Raw genomic sequence first — 15,159 nt, 5'->3', positions numbered from 1 at the left:
ATACCAGTAAAACTATATTACATGATTTAGACATACACAACGGTCTGAGGAGTTGACTCCTCCCTCCGTTGAAAGAGTCTGAAAAAGTCTGAGTGACACATTTTCACACATAAACTGGAAACTAAAGCCTTCAGGAAACAGGAAATGAAGTGCCTGTTATAGGCGATTCTAAATGTTAATGATTATACATTTGAGGGCGTGATGAGCTCCAGTAAACAATATGACGCCACACTAAAGTTGAGATATACACTTTTAAAGTATATCTCAATTATTGAGGTCATACAGCAGCTTCACGGTTGATGATAACATAGTAGAATCTTTATTTCTGTTCTTTTTTACTCATTAATTTCACTTTCAGAACATAGATTTAAAAGGAAATAGCCTATTTCAAGCAAACTAAAGGATAAGTAATGTCCAGAGACACTTATGTGTTATGAATACTAGTAGTACTACTTTAGTTTGTCACATGGCAAAACCCTTTACAGACTCACAGGCCTGTAATATTCAACCTAATATTTGGTGAAAATCTTGTAATTAGTGACTTGTGTATCCCCAAAGCTGATCCATCCATTAAACATGGGACTCTTAAACCATTCAAATAAAGAGTATCTACTTTCCATTAGTCTGACTAAAACCAAAGCATCAGAGATCCCGTTGACAAATATTTTATTAAAAAAATAATCTGGTTTGGCATGTGTGGCAACAAAAGAAAGGCATTCAGTCAAACCAAATCCTTTAAACATGTGTGGAGTTTTTGCTGATGAGACAAAAAAAAATGGTTTAAAGCAGAAATGAGCAGGGGAACAATGCCACAGTAGTCAAGAAAAGTTATTCACGTTCACTTATGAGGATTATTATGTGTCTGAATCTGTTGTTTGCCCTTTGCTTGTAAAACCTGCGGTCCATTTGATGATGGATAATTTATCACTATATAACCAGCAGTAGGCTGCAGAATGTCGTGGAGGCCAAAAACTTTGACCTGCCTGAGCTGTGCTTTAAGCTAATAAGTAACACGAGCAATTCGACCTGTGTCCAAAGGTACAAGAGACCAGTGGTGATAAACGTTGATAAGGGGTAAATAAAAGTGGCACCATTTTTTTAACCTGTTTTCCCATGAAAGACTATCTCTATTTTATGATGCTTGTTTACTTTAAAAACTATGTCAACCTAATCTGGAGGGGGTCAACACCTGTTAATGACCTGTTGACCTGACTTTCAGGTCATTTTCTAATTTCGCCCATGAAGCTTAGTCACAGTGGAGCCGAAAGTAACGATAAACTCACAGAAAATGATGACTGGATTAAAGTCAGGGTGCAGGAAAGCTCTGTTACTACACCACGGCGTTATTCTGCTTTTGTTACTATATTAAGCACGCATGCGAAAGGTGGGGACTGCGCCTGCGTCGAAATGCGGTAACAAGGGATGGCCACGGCTGTAGTGCGCATGCGTCCGGCGTGCCTATCAGAGGAGAACGGAAAAGTCTGGAAACCTCCCGAGGAGCCCAGAACAAGCATTCGGTCATTTCAATGGGCATCTTCACCATATGCGGATGCGCATGGAGAACCTCTCCGTGTCGGATGTGGAACTTTATTCAGTTAAAAACAATCTAATAAAACCATGGGAGTACAATTTCCTATTTTGGTGGATCGACTAGACACCAAAACTAAATTTCCTCTTCAGTGATTCTCAGACCTGGATTATTTTGGGGGAACTGGACCGTCAGGCTAATATACCCACTGTAATTTCACACGTCTTTTTGTGGGTTTTTTGACAAGGAATGGCGGGACTGATAAAACAAAAGCCCTCTCGTGGAATATGTCTCTTGTCAAGTCCACACCTCAATAAAAGACACCTAGTGGGCAAATACCGACGTCATTGTGGATTTAATTTGATGTGGGTGTCAGAAAAGCGTATAAGTGGTCACAACAAGCCATTCTTGAACGTCGCCTAGACAAATGTAGCAAAAGACTCGACAAGGCGATTAAAACAAAGTATCAAATCTCTTCAAAGTGAATGTGGCGACCGAATGACAACCTGCCTTTAACGGAGTTATTGACTCGTCTCGCAAGTGCGTGGAGTAAGCTAATACCCGAGCAAAAGCTGTCCTTTTCTTTGTCTAACGCCATTTTGTGTGACTTTACAGCACCAACGTTGTCGTCAGCCATTTTGCCTTTTCTTTACGAGTAGACGCCGGCGAGAGACGGGTCTAAAGCGGAGTGATTTCTTTTTTTATAGCCCTAATGGCTGTGCGGAATTTGCGTTAACTATAATAAAATAAAAATGTAAAAAAAAAAAAATCTTACCCATTGTCTAAGCTGTTCGTGGTGGTGTTTATGTCTGCGTTTCTTAGCCGTCAGTTAATGTTTAACTGGAGAGCTGCGGCTATTTTGATTGTTAAATCATTGTTTTGTGGTCGAATTCAAACCGATACGTGTCCGGTTTAAGGTAAAACCCAGATTTGAGCTGTCTGTGTGACGAGTCTCATGACATATGACCCCTTCTGATATTCATAATGTGACTACATTATATGCGTTTTACGTGTATTTTTGTCAAATGTGTAATGGGCTATTTAAAGGTAAAGAGAAAATGGTTCTGACTGGCAAAAGGGGGGGGGGGGGGGACAACATCAATTACTGAGCCTCCTTAAATCACACCAGTTAGCGGGATAATGAGGCTCAGCTGGGTTTGATTATAGCAACATAACATGATTGTAAAGCTGGTTTGTTTTGAGCCTCAGCTGTTAGAAGGCCGTGAAAAGGGTTGCTACGCCCCCAGACTCTCAGAGACAATGGCCTGCCAAAATCCCTCATGAGATTAGGGCAATAATTCATCCAAGATGTCACCCAGACTCCCAGAATAACAACTGCATGTTGGTCACCTGGGTTAGTGTCAAAGAACTGAAAGTCAGCATTATAATAGGTTTGTTTGATAGGCTAAGATACATGAGACGGATTCAACTATGGGTTTTATTATTATTTCAATTAAAGATGTTTTTTTAATAAAAAATACACAGTACCATAACATGCCTCTTTGAGTTTTTGTAAATGAAAAAAAATATTGCATTCTAAATACAATGCATTGTTTAAGTAGCGTTATTAAAAAGAAAGTGCCATATATTTTAAAAGTGACTATCTCTGATGCTCCTTCTCTTGGGTCTGTCGTCGTCGTTGCTGCTCTCTTTTTACGTGCTGCATGTAATCTTCATCCTGTACAAGTATGACAGAGAATTCATCGTTACTCACATAATACTATACATTTTAACAATACCAGCAATATTATGTTGTACATATTGTTGTGTGGCTCCATGCATGTATTGTTTAACTCATGTATTTAAGGTTAATCCCACTATCAGCTTTTTTATTTGCTGAATATATTCAACCCATTTTCTGTTTGTTTTTTTAAACTGAACAGTTGGGTCTAGCTCAGTGAAAGGAGAAGTAGGCTCAGTATTCTGAGTCACAGACTTTGACCTGAATCTGTCTTGGGGATCTTATATTTCACCGGGAATACAAGTTTGAGAAGTTCAGTCTCATCTCGGGAGCCAGTCTAATGAACACATTGATATTCTGCTCCAGTTTTTGGGGTCCCGATGGACAGAGAAAGCGCTTTCAGTCCCGTGTGCTGCTTCCAGGGAGACTCGCTGACCTGTGAGGATGCCGCATCCAGCAGATCCTTGCTGGGGATTAGACAGCTGGCCTCACCCAGGAAACACATTAGGATGTGGAGCACGTCGGCCCAGCGTCCAACAGTCAGCATCAGGACCGTCAAACCGCCGAGGCGCACCACCACTGTGTTCAGGACGGCCTGGCTGCCGGGGAGGCGGTGCTGCTCCTCTGCAGAAACAAAACGCACTATTAAAGGGGAACGTTTGGTGGATTAGATCAGAACTCTCTAATGAATCATGGATGTGTGTTCAGACCAGAAAGATGTGATGCATTCATGATTATTTTTTATTCTCATCACACTGTTAAAGGCCGTTGTTATTGAAGGTCTTGGCCAGAGGGTCTCATTTTTACACGCTTCTCACCCTGCATGTACACAATCAACAGTGTGTAGCAGATGGTCAGCGGTGTCCAGAACCTGAGGGCCTCCGTAGCGGAGAGGAAGTGTCGATTGATGATCGCTACGGCGGCCAGCACGGCCACAGAGAAGGTAATGACCATAGTCCTGCACAGCATGGGCAGCAGGCAGCGGCCAGATGTGAGGAGGCCGATGCAAATGCCGCAGTAGCGCTGCGAGCTGTGGAGCTTGTACAGAGCCAGGACGTGGTGCAGCAGCCGCGTGGCCTGCCGAGCCAGGAACCAGCTGAGCGCCGCCGCCAGCAGCAGGCATAGCCAGCGTTGGGACGCCCCCTCGTGGAGGAAGTGCAAACTGCAGCTGAGGGCACAGCCGAGGGAGAACTGGCTTTGAACTAACAGCTGCTGCACAGATTTCCTGAACTCCTGGGGAAACGAAGGGAACATGAATGAATCAAACACAGATGATGGCTGATTGTTATGATCGATGTTATGAGTCACGGTGATGTGATGAATTGCAGAAATGTAACAAATCAGGTGATATGGTTGAGTATCAGGGATATTTGTTATCTCATATTGGGGTTTCTTACTGGTCCCGCTGTAATCAATCCAGAGATGACTCGGAGACAAAACTCCAGTACCACCAGGGAGGCGACTCGGGAGCCCACTAGAGCCAGCATCCCAGTCAATAAGAAGAACTGGAGAGTCCCAGCGAGGTTTGTTCTCCTGTGATGACTGGGTGTCCCCTGGCTTGGTGTGTCTTTATCATTTCTTTCACTCCAACTGTGGGTTGTTGAGAAACAAATCAAGTCACAACCACATTCATCTTCATGCACAGATCTATTCGGGGGCAATTTCCTCACCTCTCCTCCTCCAGAAACGAGTGCAGTCTTATCAATGAGCACAGCACAGAGATCCCACATGCACCTACCAGCCCTGCAGGTCACACAAGACTGAATTCAACCAATATCAAACTCCAACCAGCATCACAGTTTAGAAACTGTAGCTATATGGATGTCAGGGGAAAACAACGGATGAGGAGCTCACCTTGAAGTAAACTATCCAGCGGATTTGTATCGGGGGTCAACCACTCTGGTATGAAGTAGGAAGTCGGAATGAGCGACGTGATGAAGGATAACATTGTACTAACCTTTGACTTTTAAATGTCACAGGTTTTACGAACGTGCGTCAACAGCAACAAAACACCCAGGAACCATGTTTTGTTTAGTGGATATTCCAGAATGGGGTTAAATAAACGTGGTCTATCAGCTCAGCTCTTCTGTTTATTTCGGTTGCCTCAGCATTGAGCTTTGCTCATGTTGAAGCTTGTTATGTGTCCTGTACCAAAGGTCACCAGGAGTGCCGGTGGAGCCGAGGCGCTCAGCAGCCTGCCAGCTTCATGACAAAGAAAAAAGAGGTTATTGTGCAATCGAAAATACTTTACACGGATGCTGGCAGGTGTTAGTTACAATGCAAGCACTGCTCCGACGAGGACTTCTTAATCTCATTTTAAAACAATAGAGCAATATACAAATGTATCCCTTGAAATTCCAATAGGCCGGATAATCTGTAAATTATTAGATATTTGATTTGGATAAGAGACATTTATTGAATTTTACCACATAAACAAGAGGGAAAAAAGGGAGAAACCTCCAACACATGAGGGATCCCATTTCTAGGTAAGAGAGACCATAAGTTAAATACAAATACAGTTTGAAGTTCGGAGAATTTTTATGATGGTACATTTCTTTTGAGCTGAAGCAAACTGAATGTTACCTCGAAATGTACTGCATTGCCTCATCCTATGAAAAAATGTGAACGTGTTACGTAATAAGAGTAAAAAAATATTGTATCAAGGAATCAGGAGACGCGTAGCGGGCGTTCAGAGCATTCTGAGTCATAATGCAAGGCCATGAGGAGGCAGCAGTGTTAAAACATTCATATTAATGAACTGAGAGGCTTCACCAGCGACCAAAGGGCAGCAGAAACAACACAAGCGCTGACTCCACTCTTCCTCTGTTACTTTAGGGCCCACGGATGCCTGTAAAGCCCCGAGCCTCAGAGACACCGTTTACCCCTTAATCCGACATTGGTGTAACAGATAATACAAACACTGGAACAATAATATCTGATGTGACTCACATTTTCTCCTGAGTGTTCAACTCAAACGAAACCTGACACCTAATTCCCATTCTGCTTGAATGTCCATCAAGCAACTGTAGAAAAACGATGGCACCTATAAAATAAATATTATGGAAATGACTTGTGACGCCTGCTATTTAAAGAAAAGATAAGATAATGCAGTGACTTTGACCTCATAGGATCACTGTAGAGCAGTTTGATGTGCTCTGATGAATTTGATAGATCTGTGAAAACATTAGCTGTCGTCTAACGACCCATCTTTAAACACGAGACAGTTATTTGGACGTCATTAAGAAAGAGATATATCGTGGTGGTGCTTTAAAAAATTTTTTATTAGACTTTAATATTTTTTTCACATAGTTCTCAACAGTACAAACTGTTCCTTTATCACAACATCGAAACTTTGAATTTGTCACATGAGAATGGAGGTGAATATAATCGCTGATTGCACGGGAAAACACACCCTTTTACTCCATAGGAACCCGCTCACCACACTGCATCCCTGACCGGTAATACTGCAGACACCGTGCAAAGACCTGCTATGCCTCACTGTGACATTATAGTGGGTGAAACAAGGTGATCTAACCTCTGACCTCCCTGCGGAGGTGAAGAGACCACCTCTAGGGAGCATGAGCAAAACAATTTCCCCACAAAGGGAAACAGTGAATATATATATTTACAGAGAACATACAACACAGTGAAAGGTTAAACTGATAGTTGTGGTTTGTAGAAAATGCTGGTGGTAGATATTTGAGTTGATATCCAGTATTGATATACTGATCTATTCCGTTGAACCTGGGATTTTTAATGTCATGGTGCAACAGCTACATTCGGATCACAATGTTATATCACAGATCTGCATGGAAAGCAACTAAACACAAAATATGGCAACAAAATAACAACCATATTCATGCTTATTTGTGTGGCATGCGGTCAAACCCAAAGCGGACAGCTTGTAATGAAATGTCAGCGTGCTTGTCCGGCTCTTCCAACGCCAGCTACAGCATCATGTGTCCCAAACAGCCTCCCCCACTCTTTCTTGATGATCTCACGTGTTCAACAAAAACTCATGTTTCTTTTGGACTGCTGAAGGGAACACCGATGTCACAGGCCTACGTTTTCTGGGCTCTCTCTTCCACATAGAGTTGCATCTGTTTAAGACAGAGAACAATCAAAAATGGCAAAATGGCGATTGATTAGACGACTAAATGATTATGTTGACAACATAATATGTTTTTGTCCACGGATACATGAGCTGGATGTTTCTCACCTTTACTATGTCAGATGTCATGGTCTTCAGTGGGATGAGTCTAGGCTCCTGCATGTGGACCTCCTGCTCATCAGCAACTATCCATGGAAAATCCTAAAGATGGAAATGCACGAATGTGACACCACACATGTATGTAGCAGTTTGATTATTTGAGCTGATGAAATACTACCTAAGCCTGTTTAGTAAGTAAAGTCAGTATTAGTAGCCACACACCGTGGGTTAATCTGTAGGTTTACAGTGTTATAAAAGCTCACCTTGATGACTTGAACCTTCTCCATGTTGCGTGTAGCAGCATCCCTGGTATGTACCAGTACGGTAAACGAACAGCCTGTGACAGACAACAGGTCGCAAATATGTTTATGATTTGTATTCCCACCAGAATATCATTCGTGCATCATATAACGTCATTGTCATCAAAAGCTTGATTCTCCCGTCCCTGGACTTGCTGACTTCCTTGTGTGCTTGACCAATCAGACTGAAGACCTTCTGTCTGAGAAAGAACCTGAACACCTCACAGGCTTCTCGTTCCCTCGGGTTATACCCAAATCCCAAATCCTTCATTCCAACCACAGCCAATATTTAACATTCACTTTAACACTGTAAATAAAATGTCCATTATTTCTAGGATTTTGTTTAATTTGTTAATCTGGTGTAATAACTTTCCATACAGAGAATGGAAACTATTTTAATTAGTATCCACTGTCTAAATAAAACTTTAGTTGCAACCATGCATCACAAAGAGTCAACTGAATATTGAAGAGAATGTATTCCAAAATCTCGTTGTTACCTGGTGGGTTATTATTTAAAACAGCATCACACACACTGATCTTCAGGATGAACGCCCTCAGCAGCTGCTCCACGTGTGCCAGTAATGTGTCTGAGCTGTAACGACAACACCGACAGTTAGTGACCACGATCACCCTGAAAAGTATCACAAAATAAGCATGTTGTTTACACTCACTACTGATGGGGTTTTTTTAAGAGAAGAGGAAGGGGAAAAACCTGATGGACAGTAGTGGAGGTTGGGAAATCTCAAACACAAATCTCTCTACTGGATGATGCTCTTTGTCCATGATGACCACCGCCACCTTCTCGGCATCATTCTGGGAGGTAAATGAAAGACTTCAGCGGTGCATGCACGTAGATGAGAGGTGTTTTCTAAAATCAACCTATCGTGTCATGACTTACCTTCTCAATGAGTGGCTTTACACAATGAAGTGTATCTTGAATATACTGATTCAGCTCTGGGTGACATGACATCTGGAAACAAACACACCAAAAACTGAAGATCCAATATTGGTAGATACACAAAGGTACGCCTTCCTTGAACAGCAATCGCACATATATTCATGTGTACCTGTACAGGTACATTGTATTTCTTCCTCTTCTGAAATATCCCCGAGGGATAAACTTCGCGGACATACAGGATGAGATGAATAGCGACCTCCAGGAACTCGCACAGGATGTCAGCAACCACTGAAAAAGAGGAATCAACTGGTAATTAGGTCTGTGTGCAGTTCAGGTATCATTGTTCTAGCACAAAAGCAAACTCACTGCAAGTATTCCATACTCATAAACCAGCCTCCCTATGTCAACGGTAGGGATGGGCAGAACGAGGCTTTGTGAAACAGCGAAGCGTTCGAAGCAATTGCGCCGGAATTGTGTCGAGGTTTCGAAACAATCCGAAACCTGGTTCTCCATGGTGACATCTAGTGGCCAGTTTTGCTAACATGACAATTTGACTGTGAAACTCAACTGGTTCAGACAGAGAATAGCTGTCAGGTAGTCAGCCCAACCGCGAAAAGTAACGTGACCTAATGGTGAACAATCGCGTCGTACACCCGGAAGTTCCCAAGAAGTGCCACCAACACTGTTTGTAAATAGAATTTTTTTAAATCGAAATTTGCCAGATGTTTTGTTATTTCAGGTTCATAGTAGCCTACATGATTCTGTTTTAAAATGTAGGCTGATGGCCCAGGCTTTTTCTTGAGAACATGTTGTAGGGAAAGGATAAACGAATTGGGAAAGTTAGGCTATGCTAATCAGGTTCAACATGGACACATAAAAACACATTTTTTGTATGTCAAGATACATTTTCTGTCTGTCTCTAGCCTGTCAATTAATCTATATCACTAACTTTACTATCAATTGCAAGAATACACCAAATTGCTGTCGCTATGTCACTATATCTCTCAAAATCGCTCTACTAACTCTCAATATCTCTCAAAATCTCTCTCCTCACAAAAACCCACAAAGATGAGATGTGTTTGAGTGGCTTTTAAGCATTCTGGGCAGTGGTGTAGTGGTAGTTGATGAGGTGGGTGTACTGCTAGGTAGATGGGTAGGTTACAGAGGAGGAAGTGGGTATACTCTCCCATATATTCCAATGGCTTTCTGGCTGATAGGTGGGTATACTGTAAACCACCAGAAAAAGAAGTGGGTATACCCCGTATACCTGCGTATACCCTCCACCACACCACTGATTCTGGGGCTTTGTGTTTTAGATTAACCAGCTGTTTAATTAGGCAATTGCCTCGCGCGGCAAGCGCCACCTGTGGAAAACAGATTGACACCTGAATGAAACACTACGAAGCCTGTGGTCACGTGACAAGGGCGTTTTGAACCACATTTCGAAACACTGTCCGAAACACTTGCGTTCCGGAAGCTCGACACTGTTTCGAAACATCAGCTTCGAGCGTCACATCCCTAGTTAACGGCGAGTGTATATATATTCGCGTGAATTTTTGTTGCGTCACCGTTTCTACAAAGCGGGGACGTGTGAGCGACCGTTTCATGCATGAGTTTGTCTTACCTTGTCCAAAATTGAGGTCTTGCCTTGTTAAAGTTGTCATGTTTTATATTCAAAGAACGCCTATTTGTTTACAGCTAGCTAGCGTTAGCTAAGCGGCGGTCTGTCACGCGTCCATTATCGCGAGGCTGTTTTTCGGTTAATGTCCTCCTTTTGTCGCCGCCTGGCTCGGTGATGACAACCGATGGGATGGGAGGAGAAAAATGTCAGTTTAAAAAAAAAGGTTTACGGAAACAAATAGAAACCAGCTGAGGTATACTTCAAAACCATTATTTCCACAGCGCGAACGCGGCTTTACCTCCGTTTACAAAACCGTATACCGAGCTTGGTCGCGCATTATGTTGACGTCACGATTTGTTTACAAGTTGCTCACCGTCCACTAGTGATGACGTTGCCTGGCTATACATTTCTCTAAAGGTAGGTTATTTTAACCTGTTAGAACACTTGATGTGAAAAGCTAGAAACCAACGAGCAGCTGATAAGATTTTTTTAAAAGTTGCCCATATGTATGAGGACAAAAATGTAATCAAATAATATATTAATATTATAACCACCAAATATTAATTAATACAAAAAAATACATTTTAAATTTGTGGTTTTATGGCTTTTCAATTAGGACATTTTTGCCTGAATGGCCTTATTTTGACAACACAGTTTTTTATAGACCTATTATAGGAGCTGAGGTTGAACAGCCATCATTTGAAAAAAAAACACCCTGGCCATATGCATTAACAAAACCCAAATGATCAAAATATGCCAGATTACTAGCGGAAACCATGCAAGTTCAATTTCAACATAAAATTACACACGCACACAACTGGAAGACTGAGTGGTTAAAGTAAGGTGGTTAAATAGTAAATTGTATTTACATAGTAAATTAAATAGTAAATAGTATTTACTATTTAACCTACTTAAAGACTACTTATCCATTTAACATTATGTATTTACTAAATACATAATGTTAAATGGATAAGTAGTCTAAGTCCTTTCAAAACATTATCAGCGTGTGGAACCTCTCACTCTACAAGTGGTTTTCTGTAAAATATCCTACTGAGAGCATGCCACACGCCTTGTGAAATTGAGCACTATTTTAATATTAAATGAAGAACTGGATATATTAATATCTTACATTGTACATAGTATATTATAGGCTACTTAACTTGATAATTTCCATGTTGTGAGACTTCATTTTTTTTTTACTTTACTGTAAGTTTGAGCTCTGTTACTCAGATTAAAGTGCGTACATGATGCATATTTTGTATTCTGAGCTTTTCAATTTTTTTTGTGGAAACAAAGATAGAAATATGCATAAAGAAACCATGTTTTATAATTTGCTTATAAATTACCATGCAAACATTATATAGGCTAGTTCAGCTATTTTACTGCTTTTTGTTTATGCACCGAGGCGGCGTTTATTTTGAAATGCAGCGGCGTCAAACAGGAAATGGCTTCATTAATGTCGGTTGCTTAGCGACTGTGGCTCTTGGACGTGTTGGAGAAGGGTCCGCAGATGCAGCGCAACGGTGATGTGCTTTACTTTGGGCAGGGTTCCGGAGATACCGGTATTCTCAGAATGAGGTGACGCTTACGAAAGGTAGAGACCGTAAACTATACTCGTTTTGCAAGATAAAGCTGCTTGAACACTGTGTGTTAACTATGAATTTTATCCAACGTTTTTTTGCACGCGACATGTAAGTTATGTGTTAAGCTAACTCAGGTGCACCGGCTAACAGTGGACACTAACGTTTACCTTAAATTCAAATCAAGAGTTGTGAAAAGATGAAACGTACTCATTTAACATTTAAAAAAAATATTATATTTTTTTTATAGCAGCTGTAAAGCAGTGTCCTCGGGTTGTTATCTTTATAACGTTTCACACATGTCGTTTGCAGATTGTGAAATGCCTTTTTTGGAATTCCTAGCTGGGAGTATTTCTGGTAAGAAAAACTATATTTTTATTTGTTCCATAGCAGAGAAGTTGATTGAATACAGCATTTGCGTGGAGAAATAACATATCCTTGATGGTAATTGTAGGTGCATTGGGACTGGCAATTGGACATCCATTGGACACCGTCAAGGTTGCATGATCTATATTTATACGCAATTTGTAAAAAAAGAAAAAAAAAGAAAAACATGAAACTTGTTTCCCCTGACACCTCATATTTACTTTGTAGGTGCGTCTGCAGGCCCAGTCTCTGTATAAAGGGATATTTCACTGTGTGTCTAAAACATATTCCAATGAAGGGGTAGGTGTGATGTCCTCATACATTTTTTTCATCACTGCACAAATAGCCCCAGTCTCAGCCAGAAAACAAGTGACAGAAAGTATTGATGCATTCTTTTTTAAAATCCGTTTATTGTGCCTTTTATTATATTAGCTCCATGGATTCTTCAAGGGCATGGCATTTCCGGTGCTGACCACGGGCATCACCAACTCTGTTGTCTTTGGCTCTTACAGTAATGCCTTAGATTACCTCACTCAGTCTCAGCACAGTGACCGAGATCATGGCAAACCGGCCTCGTCCGCACAGATCTTCACTGCCGGCTGCTTCTCAGGCCTGATGCAGGTAAGAACACCTTCTGTTCACCGGGTTCAATCCAAAGCACCTTAATAGGACCGTTACTGTCTGGCACAATGGCTATTAGTGTTCCACAGGACCACAAGTGCTATGAAATGGACCATTATCAGGGAGTCACAACAAATTCTGTCTAGTTTAATTAAGTCTCTGCGTTCCCCACACCAAGGCGAATTGTGAAAAAAAGAGTGTAAAATGCTACTGGCCCCTGGAGGTTTCAAACGCTCATTACATCCCATAAAACTAAAGAACAGGGTCAAGAATGTGACCAGCAGGTGACTGAGGAGAGGCCAAGGTTCATGAATATAAACCATGTGGCAATCAGCCATGTTCATCAAGGCATTTCCTGTGTTCAGGTGGTAATTTAGTCGATGCTTGGGCCCAAGTAAAGGCTGAGGTATAATGAAATAGTTGCCAAACCTTGTCATTGACTTTGTGCCCAGTGAATGGTCGATATGGTCTACACTGGTAGAATCCTACATAAAAATACAAAAGCAGGAGGAACAAATACCGTTTGCATGAAATAAGGTGCTTGTTTGACCATCGTAGAGGATTTAGAGTCATGAGTTAGACTCTGAACACTTCCTGACAGAGATGTAATGTGTATTGTGGCTTCTAGCCCCTGGTTGTGGATGGAACTGGTGGAACCAGTTAACAAACAAACACTTAAACACTTGCATAATTTGGGTGGACTAACGCTTTAACTTGAACTGCTTTCAGGTGTGTGTCTGTGCACCCGTTGACCTGGTGAAGGTGCGTCTGCAGGGTCAAGCAACTGCTGACCGATGCCGTGGACCGATTCATTGCGTTGCCGTCATCTTGAAGGAGGAGGGACCCAAGGGTCTGTTCAGAGGAGGGCTGGCCCTCGCCCTGAGGGACATACCCTGCTATGGACTCTACTTTCTGCCTTACGAAGTCACACGAAAAGCTCTGACCGAGAACGGCAAAGAGCCAGGTCAGTTTCAGAGTGAACAGCAACATTACATGTGAGATATGAGGTCATTTCGGTCAGGACAAATAATGGAGGACATTTTACAAATAATAAATGAAAAAATTATTTTAAATATTTATTTGATTCAGCACTTCAGCACAGTTTATTTTAATCTTAAGTCATTTTGACAGTACAGGCATGCCTTCAAAGATTTACATTATTCACTAAACCTATTTGTCCTCAGGTACGTTTGCAATAATGATGGCAGGCGGCATGGCGGGCGTGGTGACCTGGGCCTTTGCCACGCCCATGGACGTGGTTAAAGCCCGGCTCCAGATGTCAGGGGCTGGTGGGCGGGAGTACAGAGGGGTACTCCATTGCATGAGAGTAAGCTTCAGAGAGGAGGGAGTGAGGGTTTTTTTCAAAGGCCTTCTACTGAACAGCCTGAGGGCCTTCCCCGTTAACGCCGTCACGTTCCTCAGCTACGAGAGTCTGATGAGGATTTTCTGTCCACCGACCAGATGACGTCACTCTTGATGGTGAAAAGATACACTCCTTGCCATGCAAATTAAAATACCTCCCTGTGGTGTGGAGATTTGAATATACAAACACAATTTGACTGTTGACCTGATATTCTCCGGGTTACTGAACTCATCGGGTCAAGCAGTCGGATGAGTATTGAAAAACTGGAAAGTCTGTGTGAAATAGGTCAACTCTCATGTAGCCAGTGAAAGAAAACCTGAACACACTTTGTTCCTTTGACTTGAACCACTTTGAAGGAGGATATCATGGTCAAGCTGCTCATGTTTATGGACATCAAATCGACTCCCCTTGAGAAAATATGAATGTAAACATTGTAACTTTGTTGCAAACAGAGACGTGTTTTTCCACTGTAGGTTTTATTTTATTTCAGTGCATTTTATTCCTGTCAACTGGACACAGTGAATGGTTTCTAATAAATAATCAATACAAAGAATGTAGATGATTATTGGTTACAGGTCCGTGGCCTAGTCAACTTCCCTCCTAAATAAATAAGTGTGTAGAGGAATAGGTAGAACATTACTATGTGCAACCTTTGGCGTTCAGAAAATCCCAGGATGTTGACTCAACTCATGTTAATTAACAGTTTGTGTGTCACCTCTTTCCATATGCTTGGTACTGTGTGTTGTATGAAAAGGCTCACACAAATTCAGAGAAAATCATCAAACGACGCTACACTTCCCCCCCCCCACTGTGGAGTTTTAAAAACGTGTTGAAACACTGAACCAAAGAATAGATAAAGTAATCAACCAGCCTGTGAGCAGACCGGAGGATTCCAGCAAAAGAGACAGATTTTTCACTCGTTAGTAGAGACTAAGAACAGAGCCAGGACAAGAGTAAATGGTGAACTTGTATTCGACTCCAAATGTATTTTA

The 15,159-nt window shown here is 41.7% G+C and overlaps 3 protein-coding genes across 5 annotated transcripts; 1 reads left to right on the top strand and 2 right to left on the bottom strand.

Annotated features, from left to right (window-relative positions):
• Positions 1-1,290: 1,290 nt before the first annotated feature.
• Positions 1,291-5,307, bottom strand: tmem82 (transmembrane protein 82). The gene is made up of 6 exons (XM_084015451.1): positions 5,064-5,307; positions 4,880-4,952; positions 4,607-4,799; positions 4,028-4,442; positions 3,646-3,833; positions 1,291-3,206 (listed from the first exon to the last, which is right to left on the bottom strand). Exons 1-6 carry the CDS (start codon positions 5,155-5,157, stop codon positions 3,129-3,131), a joined length of 1,041 nt encoding a protein of 346 aa, XP_083871577.1. The 5' UTR covers positions 5,158-5,307; the 3' UTR covers positions 1,291-3,128.
• Positions 5,308-6,478: 1,171 nt separating this feature from the next.
• mad2l2 (mitotic arrest deficient 2 like 2) lies at positions 6,479-10,535 on the bottom strand. The gene is made up of 8 exons (XM_084015525.1): positions 10,241-10,535; positions 8,786-8,904; positions 8,617-8,688; positions 8,431-8,531; positions 8,216-8,310; positions 7,683-7,756; positions 7,429-7,521; positions 6,479-7,309 (listed from the first exon to the last, which is right to left on the bottom strand). Exons 1-8 carry the CDS (start codon positions 10,278-10,280, stop codon positions 7,271-7,273), a joined length of 633 nt encoding a protein of 210 aa, XP_083871651.1. The 5' UTR covers positions 10,281-10,535; the 3' UTR covers positions 6,479-7,270.
• Positions 10,526-14,907, top strand: slc25a45 (solute carrier family 25 member 45). 3 transcript variants are annotated; one of them, XM_084015524.1, is made up of 7 exons: positions 10,526-10,654; positions 12,130-12,174; positions 12,272-12,315; positions 12,412-12,483; positions 12,616-12,804; positions 13,534-13,768; positions 13,989-14,907. In XM_084015524.1, the coding sequence occupies exons 2-7, from the start codon at positions 12,138-12,140 to the stop codon at positions 14,267-14,269; spliced, it is 858 nt and encodes a 285-aa protein (XP_083871650.1). In that variant the 5' UTR covers positions 10,526-10,654; positions 12,130-12,137; the 3' UTR covers positions 14,270-14,907. The 3 variants fall into 3 exon arrangements, with proteins under 3 accessions (XP_083871650.1, XP_083871648.1, XP_083871649.1); XM_084015522.1 differs by lacking the exon at positions 10,526-10,654 and adding an exon at positions 10,940-11,831; XM_084015523.1 differs by lacking the exon at positions 10,526-10,654 and adding an exon at positions 10,940-11,928.
• The last annotated feature ends 252 nt before the right edge of the window (positions 14,908-15,159 follow it).

Source organism: Eutrigla gurnardus, assembly GCF_963514095.1.
Source record: "Eutrigla gurnardus genome assembly, chromosome: 8".
In the NCBI taxonomy this organism is placed as follows: Eukaryota; Metazoa; Chordata; class Actinopteri; order Perciformes; family Triglidae; genus Eutrigla; species Eutrigla gurnardus.
This window is presented reverse-complemented; position numbering and strand designations above follow the sequence as displayed.

Excerpts from the sequence above, each read along its gene's own strand:
- tmem82 (XM_084015451.1), bottom strand. The coding sequence starts at position 5,157 with ATGTTATCCTTCATCACGTCGCTCATTCCGACTTCCTACTTCATACCA. Across the intron at positions 4,953-5,063 it reads GCTGGATAGTTTACTTCAAG|GGCTGGTAGGTGCATGTGGG; the intron begins GTGAGCTCCTCA and ends TGTGACCTGCAG. Across the intron at positions 4,800-4,879 it reads TCGTTTCTGGAGGAGGAGAG|TTGGAGTGAAAGAAATGATA; the intron begins GTGAGGAAATTG and ends AACAACCCACAG.
- mad2l2 (XM_084015525.1), bottom strand. The coding sequence starts at position 10,280 with ATGACAACTTTAACAAGGCAAGACCTCAATTTTGGACAAG. Across the intron at positions 7,757-8,215 it reads TTTAAATAATAACCCACCAG|GCTGTTCGTTTACCGTACTG; the intron begins GTAACAACGAGA and ends TGTCTGTCACAG. Across the intron at positions 7,310-7,428 it reads TGACATCTGACATAGTAAAG|ATGCAACTCTATGTGGAAGA; the intron begins GTGAGAAACATC and ends TGTCTTAAACAG.
- slc25a45 (XM_084015524.1), top strand. The coding sequence starts at position 12,138 with ATGCCTTTTTTGGAATTCCTAGCTGGGAGTATTTCTG. Across the intron at positions 12,316-12,411 it reads ATCCATTGGACACCGTCAAG|GTGCGTCTGCAGGCCCAGTC; the intron begins GTTGCATGATCT and ends TTTACTTTGTAG. Across the intron at positions 12,805-13,533 it reads GCTTCTCAGGCCTGATGCAG|GTGTGTGTCTGTGCACCCGT; the intron begins GTAAGAACACCT and ends AACTGCTTTCAG.